The sequence below is a fragment of the Osmia lignaria genome, chromosome 12 (assembly GCF_051020975.1).
Source record: "Osmia lignaria lignaria isolate PbOS001 chromosome 12, iyOsmLign1, whole genome shotgun sequence".
NCBI lineage: Eukaryota > Metazoa > Arthropoda > Insecta > Hymenoptera > Megachilidae > Osmia > Osmia lignaria.
In genome coordinates, this window is record NC_135043.1 from 8019343 (window position 1) to 8030258 (window position 10916).

General features: G+C 31.8%; 1 protein-coding gene across 5 annotated transcripts; it reads right to left on the reverse strand.

Moving 5' to 3' along the window:
- Positions 1-188: 188 nt before the first annotated feature.
- LOC117602757 (WD repeat-containing protein 20) lies at positions 189-5729 on the reverse strand. 5 transcript variants are annotated; one of them, XR_004581022.2, is made up of 5 exons: positions 5158-5665; positions 4434-4616; positions 2938-4326; positions 1227-1382; positions 189-962 (listed from the first exon to the last, which is right to left on the reverse strand). XR_004581022.2 is itself a non-coding variant. In XM_034321157.2 (4 exons), exons 1-4 carry the CDS (start codon positions 5425-5427, stop codon positions 891-893), a joined length of 1914 nt encoding a protein of 637 aa, XP_034177048.1. In that variant the 5' UTR covers positions 5428-5665; the 3' UTR covers positions 189-890. The 5 variants fall into 5 exon arrangements, 4 of the variants coding, with proteins under 4 accessions (XP_034177048.1, XP_034177047.1, XP_076547251.1 ...); XM_034321157.2 differs by lacking the exon at positions 1227-1382; XM_034321156.2 differs by lacking the exons at positions 189-962; positions 1227-1382 and having other exon boundaries at positions 2377-4326; positions 5158-5538; positions 5600-5729.
- Between the last annotated feature and the right edge of the window lie 5187 nt (positions 5730-10916).

Genomic DNA, 10916 nt, shown 5'->3' on the forward strand with positions numbered 1-10916 from the left:
TTACACATCTTATTAAGGCAATTTAGTTAGCGACGATCAGACTATATACTTGAATTACCTTAACAGAAACTGATACACAAAGAAGGAACGTTGCAACACATGTACGCTTTCAATATATTTCTTAAAGTTAACAACGTAAAAAAATAATATTTTGTTACAATTAATTTCTATTCTACAAAATTATCTAATTCGATTTGTTTTTTTTTTCGTGCGCAACATGTTTCAAGATAAAAACAATTAGCCCTCGGTAACGAGTATGCAAATGATAATGCTGCGTAAAATATTTCATATTTACATATTGCTCTGACTGATTACAATAGTTGCATTGCTTGTTAATATATGTCACAAAAAGCAAATCATTTAAAATCATTTCTCTAAACAAATATTAATGATACGAAAGTTTTTCATTATATATATATGTATAAGTATTTAGTATTAACATCATTCAATTCTTAATTTGTTTTACTTAACAAGATCTTATTGGAATGATTTAGTACAGTATGTAAGATCAGCCATACGTATGTATACATATATACATGTACACACAATTGTTACTTTCGCTGGTTTTTTACAAAATTTATATAATACTATGAAATTTAAACGCTTTTCTGACTTAAATAAAAATAGAATAGAAAGCAATAGCAATTGATACCCATCGAAATTAACTTACCAAAAAAAAGTGCCTTTAAGCAATAAGCAGTTAGATGCCTTTGGGACAATTCTTTGTTTATCTTTTTTCAAATGATATTGGAATAATTTTCACTTGGCCATACATAATACAAGTGACGATAATGAGTATATGATTGAAACCGCATTTCCGGAGATTGAAATGTACGCATTAACGGGACGTATTCTTCTTCGTGCTTTGAAGATAGATTATCTGCTTCTGGCTATACTATGGTACCTCCACTTTCTGCTGGACTGACAACATGTAGAGCATTTCCAACTTGTCCTATTCCTGGCTGTAATTAAAAGACGCGCGAAAATTCATTACCAAAGATATTATTTGATTTTATAAAAATTCTGCAAATGTTGAAAGCATTTTAAACACAGATTCAATTACAAAGTGCATTAAAAGATGGTGCAATTGCAGAATAGAAATATCATTGATATTCAAAAATGCCTCAGTAAGGCATTTACTACTAAAACGAGCACATAATAACATACTGTACTACTTGTTTCAATGAAGCAATAAACAAGTCAAGGAAACAATGAATTATACGTACCATGCGATACACTCTGGGATGTCTCATCCATGATTCTCTCGCATCAGCCAAAGCATGGTACAAGACATTAATCTTTCCAATCAAAGTAAAAAATTAATGCCCCACCGGCTTAAGAAACAAGCACAAGCATCTTCCGATAAAATTATAAGACTGTCACTATAAAAGAAGCAATGCACACTATATATGAAAATTATCACAAAAATCGTAACTGGTTAAACCGCTATAACAGATAAGGGAGCATAGGGTATATTGATAAGAGAAATGCGTTATGCAAAACACCAGGAAACTGAATCTGATATTTTAAATCTAACAACATCGTATGATATATATAACTATAAAATCATGCTAAAAGTTGCAACTAATAACAAAAATAGTTGTAAATTATAACAAAAATAATACATATACATACAATATGTGTATACATGTACAGATTTATACCTAATGCTCAGAATGATTCAAAGTTTCCTCAGGAGTTTATGCATTACATTCTGTATAAAATTCAAGCAGGAAGCAAGCAGCAATATTTCATTCAAATTTTTGCTTTATTGTACAACAAGGCAATTCATTGTCTTCAACAAAGGATTAAATGTCACAACATTATAATTTGGGGCAATAGTTTGACTAAGTAATTCATTGACTTTCTATCATTTGCTAAGCTAAGCTAGTAACACTTTACAGGAAAGAAAGAAGGGTTTAAGGGGCCTGCCCTGTTACAAAATCTTATGGGGCGCAAACAACATTATTCTCAATGATGCAAACCAAACATAAATATATTCTATTTATAATCATACTAATGTATCCCTTCAATATTCTTCATACTGAATATATTTTGACCAGATGATCGTTAGGCACAAATATAAATGGAGGCTTATACCATGAATGAATTTTTGTTTATTATTAAATTAATTTATTTGTACTTTTATGCGATTAAATCGAAAAATTATAATTAGAGAAATTTATATTTTCCTTATGCTTCAATTTTTTAACTTTTGTTTCATAATTAGAACCGAAATAATGTTATATTACATATTATATATTGCATGCAACATAAGTGATCTAAATTGTATTAATTTTATATGTTTCTTAAAAAGTTTATAGCATAAATTGATGCCTTAAATATTGATCCATTCATAGTATTATCCGTCCGTACATTTCTGTAATTGATATACAATACAGACTAAATGATATTGCTAGATCTTTAATGCATTCCAATGGCACCTTTTAATATAATGTATACTGCTTTGGATAAGATGTAAACTAGGCTTAAATTTGTAAATATGAGAAAAATACATTTATTCTGAAATAAAAATCTTCAAAATCAGCATATGTATAACATATATGATGCCGTAAGGACCGTATATATTAGAATACAGAAGACAAAAGATAATAAAAGTACCCCTCTGTGTCCTTCACGTTTAATAAAGTTATCTGTCTAAAACAGCATTTTCCATCTAATACAATTTAACAATGATAATAGGAAAATTGTCCAAAGCATTATCATATTTTCTATTTTCTCGTTCAATAATAATGATTTTAAATTCTATTTCTATTTATGTACAAATTGGAATTCATCTCTAGAAATCCCTACTTCAATAACGATTATAGATGGGTTACATCATAGATCGTTAGATCGCAAGGAATTAATATTGGTGTAAGGATTGCTATGATGGTGTGGCCTGTGCAGAGTGCTGCTGATGGTGAGAGGACCTACCATGTGACCAGGCCTTGCCCACGTATAGACGTATCCATCTTGACACGCTGTTACGAAGCAATCTTCCCTAAACACTAATTCAGTCAATCTTTCATGCGCCAACTTCTTGCACACCAATGGTTCTAGCACAGGACACTCATCGAACCTAGGGCACCAGGCAGTTCCTATCAATCTCATAGGATCGTCCATCACGGAACTAACCTTTTTATTTGCACCTACTAAACTTCCACTGACACTGTTCATATTACTACTTGTATTTGAATTAGTAGTAGAAGTCTTTTCGCCTCCACTATTCTGCATTATTGTGCTATTAGATGCACCTCTCATAGTGAGGCTAAAGTTTCGTTTATGGTTATCACCTTTACGCTCACCGAAACCGAGGCCTGCTAACCTTTGTGTCAATGAATTTACAGTTGATACTGCTGTATTTGTACTCGTGCTATTATTACTACTTTCATTATTACCACTCGCGTTTTCTTTGTAATTAACATTATTCAAATTATTATGTTTAGAATTGTTCAAGTGATGATTCGTCGTTGAGCCATTTCCACTGTTGACCGTTCCTGATGTAGAAAGAGTACTAGAACCTGCCGCGGACGGCCTCTGCTTTGCACACATTGGTTGTCTCAACACATCCTCCGTGATATCCCACAAACACAATTGAGTATCTTGTGATACACTGCCTAGCCTGTAGCATGTACCACCCGATACCCTCAACTCTGAACTACAAGAGTTTCTATTTGAATGAACTCCTTGCGAAGTCGTCGACAGACGATTAGACTTCTCGTGGAAGTGATTATGATTATTATGTGGTAATGTTTCATCATCTGAACCACTGAAGTCAGGATCATGATCTCCATAGGACGTTGTATAAGGATCAAATGCTACAACGCTTACCCAACTATGATGACCCTGACCCCTTGCTACCACTCTTTTTTCGTGAAAGCTCCAAATTGTCACAAGATCATCTTCACCCCCCACAACAACGTATCTTCCATCTGGTGACCAACATACACACAGAAATCCACCAAAGTAACTTCTAGCTGAACCCACTAGCTCCATTGTGTTGTATTGAAATACTCTTAGGAAACCATCTTGGGAGACAACTGCTAAGTTGGAGCCACATGGGCTAAAGGCAAATTCATTTATACAACATCCTTCTGCACCTATTACCCATCTATATAAAGGGTTTCTTGTAGATTTTGTTTTACAAGTATATATGGCATAGCCATCTCCTGATTTAAAAGATTGATAATGAGGAGCTGTTGTACCACAAAGAAGTTCTTCATTGTATAAATACAGTTGTCCAGAGCTGTGCGATACCAAAAAGAGGTTGTTTGATCCAGGAACCCACTTTATACATGTCACTTTACTTTTATCTATCAACCTCTAGAAAAATAAATAAATAATTTATCATAGAAGCAAAGAGAACACACTTTTGAACAATATTTTCTACATATTAAAGAACAATAAAAGTTATTAAATAAGTTACCTACATCTTCATTATATAATTTGCTAAGTTCCTTTTTTATAGGATCTATTAATTGAATTTGCCCTGTAGAAAAGCCCACTAATAATGGTGCACTGTCTGCAGTTGCTGTTGTTTGATTAAAATTATGGCAAGTTGGATTAGTTCCTTTATATAATTTCTTGTCCACTGGTTTATTTAAGTCCACAGCCTGAAATATGTTAATGCTATATCAATTAATTATAGATTTCAATCAAAAGTTAAACAAATTTGGATAATATAAAACATTATTATATTATTTACATGTATTGAATATGTATAAATTAAAAAATATTTATGTATGTATTTAATATAATTAATAAGTATATATATATTTACATCATTTAATGTCACACAAATGTTTCAAATATGTTATTGGTGAATAAATGATATACTTAAAACATAGGCTATTTTCAAAAGCAAAAGTCTAACCACTAATAAGACAATACATATTACAATTTAAATAATATCAAAAGAACGAATTATTAATGCGCGGAAAATAAGTAATGAACATTTAGCTATAAATAAATTTAGCAAATGCAATTGTATATGCAATAACGTACAAAGAAAAAGAATTCTCTACGTTAGGTGTGGTGATAGTGCAAAGATGGAGTCTCCGTATGCGTTTTCGAGGTTAGGTTTGAATGAATCCATGCTCAATTAAGCACAGATACAGTAACAAATATATTAGATCTTAGAAAAATTCATTTTACCTTCTTAACTCCTCGATACACGTAAACATAGAGTTCCTTGCCAAAATTGAAACACATTCGGTCACCGAGACCTTGCGTACCCGTAGGATCCGCTGGGTCTGGCAAAGTTACGAAGGACACCCTAACGGATGCGCTTCCTTGACTGTTCGTGTACCCGACCCTATTTGGCCTTGAATACTCGGACAAAGTCATCAGTTTGTAAGTTCCTTCCCGCGTGACAAACTGTGTTTTCAAGTCCTCCTTCCCTCCTCCATCCAACTGCACAGCCATCTTACCACCAGCGGTGCGACGGAGGAGCTCATCAGACACGAAAAGAAGCTTCGTTAACTTCTGCCTTCTTACACGTCCGTCAACAATCTCTTGCCCAGAAACTTTAGAATGCTGTCAAACATCGACTTGGCAGTTCCTTGTTTTAAAAAACTTCCAAATAATCACTGCTTACCGGTTCTACACGTAACCACTGCTAGGGGCGCCTCAAGTTCTGTATCGAAACTGCCTGTGCATTTACGACCCACAGCTCGCACTCTCAACCTCGTATGGAATAACTTTGTCCCCACTGCTCTCTTGATATTTTTTACTATGTCTATAAAACGTGCGGAATGATGCAAAATGGAAAATGTTTTTTATACAAGTACGTAATACGTATAATTTGTAATATTTATTATTTTATAGATCCTATCTTTCGGGACATACAACTAGGAAGAAAAAGTGTCTTCTAATACATATCAATCAAGATACATGCATGATATATCAATTTACATCATTTTATTTTTTCAAAAGTTTCTGTCATTATTATTAAAGTAATACTGTGTAAACTAATTTCTAAATTGATGGTATAACATAGCGTGTCTACAATTAATTTATAATTTTATAACTATGTGGTGTTCGAATATATACGATTCCTTAAAATACTGTAATGTTGATCTTTTGTAATTTATTACAAAGTCAATAAAATAAAATAGATAAAAAATAAAATGAATACACAGCACTGTCGGCGCCGTGTTATTACTGCGCGCGCAGCATCGCCTGTTCGCCTGAACTCGTTGGCTCTGACGACCTGTCAGGAACCGGATATTTTGTAAACAACCGAGCAAAGGGTTAATTAATTTTGCCTACTTTTTTTTACATCCTGCTTTTCTCTATGATCCACATTATTAAAGACATTTATTGAGTTGTCATTCACTGTTTCGTGTTATATTGATAATAAACCAATTAGCCGGTAATGAAAGGTAATTTTAGATTTAATATAATAAACAGGCAATTTTTCATTAGTATATAAGTATAATTTTTAAAAATGCATGTAGGTGTTTACTGTATATCTTTAAATAATTTGTAATCTTGATTTGTAAAGATTAAAATAAGAGAAATTGTAATTAAAAAGTTAAGTAAATGCAACACGATAATTTATCGTTACAGTCACGTGTTCTTCGTGAGGGGGGAACTTGCATTAGTTTGTTCCGGTGTTTCGAATAGTGATTACCTTCCTGGAAGCATTAATGGATTCAAATACCGGTAAGTACATGTCATAATATTATTTAATTTATTGGCAAATAGTAATACACTGTCTAAAAACATGCTTTTTCATTTTCCTTAGTTTTCTATCTTGACATGAACATTTATATATTCATATGTAATGATATTATATACAAAAAAGAATAATACTTTATTCCAAAATTTATATTTTCCATAAAGATAAATAATTGGATTACAGTAGAAAAGATGCAAGCGTTGAAAACTTTATCGACAGTTTTTAGAAAAATCCCTAGAAACGAGTTCTCAAATTATGTCGTTCCGATTGAACAGATTGCAAAGAAATTTGGGGGGACGTGTTCAGAAGGCCCTAAAGAATGTTAGCCTGGTCTAAATAGACACCAGACCAACATTCTTTGGGTCGGATAAAACAAAACGAGCACTCTGGTAATAATGTACAAGCCTCTGTTTAGAAAAATAGAACTACGATTTCGTTCATTATTTGCTCGCGAAAGACGTCAAAAAGGTAAAACAGACCACAAATTTAGTTCTACATTTTTTCTGTAGGGCGCAGTTCATTCGTTCTATGGGTTCGACTGGACGAGTATTCGCAGCTCGTGTGTGTGAAGCCGGCCTCGACGCTTGCATCGCTTTAAATAGTATTAAAATATTATATTAAACTGTGTATTAGGTATCAAAAATACAAAAAACAAAAGACAAAGTTGAAGAGAAGCCTGGAGTCATAATTTCTGACATCATTTCCACATTGTCTTCAGAAATGCGTAAGCTGAAAATACTCTATTTTGCCCATTCAGATATGAATTAAAATAACATATTTCTCATTTATGCTGTTTTTATGATGAAAATTTATTAAATAACATTAATATCTTATGTATTTTTCTATCTTCTTTCCTATATTTCGCTGCTATAAATTGAAAAAAGTAATCTTGATCTTATTTCAATATGGCGTTGATAATCTTCAACGGATCTTTCCGTTTTTTTTAATGTTAAAGTTTCGAAGTAATTCGAAGTTTCTACCAACGTCTGTGATTGGTCATTCCATTATGGCGTCTTCCCATTTAGACCAATCAGATTCATCGTTGTAGGGTGTGATCCGCGGAGTGAGGTGGAGTGCAACAGTCCTCTTCGAAGCTTCGTCTGTTTTCCACGCGTCTGCAACAGGTAAGATTAAATTATCTTCAAATATTAAATTAAATTGTCTTTCGGATGTTGAAAATACAAAAAAGAGAAAGAATAGCCGAAGAGAAGTCTAGCTCTTTGTTTTTTGACATTAATTCGAGGTTATCTTTAAAAATACGTGAGTTGAAATTTGTTGCTCTTGCTGTGAATTCACAATGAAGTTGGAAGAACAGAATCTGAATGATTTTCCCTTTATATCAGTAATTTCTTGAACATTATTGAATGTTTTTCGTATTGTTTCACACAATTTTTCTGTTTTTAATTTAATAACGTTTTTTCTTGAGCATCGTAATATTATTCCTGTTTAGATCCGTTCGTGTACTTGCTTAGGTATCGGCCGTTAGCGGAATATACCGAAGAATGCCGAAGCGGTGCCAATCGGCGAACGGGCTTCGGTGGCAAGGAAGGTCTCGCCATTTCTCTCGCGAACGTCGAAGTGACATGACGTGTTGAGAGCATCCTTCCGCATAAGTAGTAGGTACGTATTGTACGCTACTTATTAATAATAATTTTATTATTGTTAATTAAATTTTATTTACATGTGGTTTGTATTTCTTTTTTGTTACAGATATTTGATGGATATTGAGAGGATACGATGATACCTGATATGGGTTTGAAATAGAATTTCGTATGAATTTATTGTTTTAATTTATCGTAATCAATTATTAACATTTATTATTACTTTTTTTAATTGAATGGTTGTTAATTGTAAGCATTTTTGATAATTAATTAGTACCAAAGTAGAGAAAGAAAAGATTAGAGACATTTTTGTTCTTTAATGAATTTATAAAAGAAGAATAATTAATTTTTCATTTTATTAAATAATTTCGACTAGGAATTTAGTACATTTGTTGTAAATTAGAACAAAATTGAAATAATTCGTATTTTACTGCAAATGATTGCTTCTCTTCTGCAATTATAAATTATTTTAAACAATCTATTTTTGTTAAATCGTAGTAATTATATTATAATATCCAGCTTTCGATGCAAGTTTAAATTAAAATAGAATTACGTTTTTAAATCACATGCTGTTTAATCATGATTAATTATTGGACTTTGTTTATCGAAAAGAATTTAGACAATTTATAAATCACGACGTAATGGAATTTTCAATAATTTTTAGTGTGCTTACAATTTTAACAACAGAAATCCACTACTTTAATAAAATAGTCTATTATATTTATTTAACTATGATTTTCTATCCATATAATATTCATTGAAATAATTATCAACAATTATTTAAAACATTTCATTATTACAATATAATCTAGGATCAATGTTCAACTTGAATAATATTCGTGTTCGTTGAAAATATTTCACGAACACTGATATTTTCATTTACACATAACAGTATTTCCTTAATGAACACTTAATAAGGAGAATGTTGGTTTTGTTTTGTATATTTCCACCGATCCCCAACCTTCCCACTAATCTTTTTTTCCAGGAATTGTTGTGGCCGCGCGCAAGGCGGTCGGTAGAGTCAGTGTTTGTACGAAGATATTTCCAATGTTTTGATTTTTTCAAGGGTGAACTGGCCCTGAATAGAGTTGCGTTTGTACAATTAGGAATCACGCGAAAGTAGAGTCAGTGTTTGCTACGTATTATAAAATATTTTCTAGAGCATCGCGGCTCTGATTTTTCTTTTTCGATATATCCTGTATTAGAGTCAGTGCACCACTGAAGAGGAGTCTTGGGCGTTGCTCCATGAGGAAAGAGTGTAAGTATCTTATTACTTTACTTAATTAATTTTAATTGAAATAGAATAATTTACAATTTCAATACTTGATAATTGAGAGTTCTTTTTAATTGCTATTGCTAATATTTTATAAAATCCAAATTCATATATAATTTTATTAAAATAAAAATGGATAATTTGCAAAATTAACCGTAATTCTTTTTTGTTTTGTTACAGATGAATTTTTTGATTTTGCCGAGTTCCTGGATATCCTGATGGCTTTCTTCATGACTTCCGTCTCGGGCGTTACGCCGCAAGGAAAGAGTGTAAGTATCTTATTACTTTACTTAATCGCTTTTTATTAAAATCGAATAATTTACAATTCTTTTCCATTGCTAATATTTTATAAAATTCAATTTCATATATAATTTTATTAGAATAAAAATTGATAATTTGCAAAATTAACCGTAATTCTTTTTTGTTTTGTTACAGATGAATTTTCTTCACGACTTCCGTCTTCTCCTACAAGGCACCCTCCTACCTGGTGTTGTCCATCCTCCTACTTGACTGTCGGAAGAAGAGTATATCTGCGAACGGTGAGTCGCATGTTTTATGATTCCTCTGGTGCCCAATCATGTCGTAGGACGAATGGTCCGAATCGACACGGGTTACTAGTTGTATACGTGCTTGGCGAGCATAGTGACCATGGGTATGATTATACATACTCATGAGTAGTAACATTTTTATTGTGTTTCATTTCATTTAGTTCAGGCTAGGTCTTCTTGTACTTCGCGTTTAAATATTATTTCTATTCCACATATTCCAATAGATATTTATGAAATATACGGATGCTTTTAAATGTTACAATTTTATAATAAAACTTGGAATATGAAATATTTTAATACTGAAATAATTTTATTTAGTTTTTCTATAGTGAAGAAGTCAAATACGATTCAAATCGATATAATATTGATAATATATTGTATAACATGTATACTGGATATACACGTTAATAATATTTTTACATTGATTTAATTACATTTTGTACATTGTAAATTCAAATATAATTTGAGAATTTTTACGAGTAGTAAAGTTCAATTCATTTTATAGCGAAGTTTCACTTATTTATACGTTCATGTAAAATTGAACAGTTTATGTGCAAGAAGACAATTCGTGACGGGTAGATTTCCAAGTCAGAGTGTTCTATTTCAACACATTTTGCGTATTTTTGAAAAGTTACTCTGAGGAGGGAGTCGCCCGAGGATGTTTTAATTTTTTACTAATTTTCACAATAAATTCTTTTTTCATTGCAAAAAATTCTTAATTAGAGTCATTTTGCTTTTAATAAAATATCAAATTCAATTTTGACATTAAATTCCTTTTTATTAGAGTTTTGTATATATTAAATTAGTGT

Bases quoted from the DNA above. Each gene is read 5' to 3' on its own strand.
- LOC117602757 (XM_034321156.2), bottom strand. From the start codon at position 5,427: ATGGCTGTGCAGTTGGATGGAGGAGGGAAGGAGGACTTGAAAACACAG. The intron at 4,617-5,157 runs GTAAAATGAATT...AACATATTTCAG, and splicing joins TGTATCGAGGAGTTAAGAAG to GCTGTGGACTTAAATAAACC. The intron at 4,327-4,433 runs GTAGGTAACTTA...TTATTTTTCTAG, and splicing joins GCAAATTATATAATGAAGAT to AGGTTGATAGATAAAAGTAA.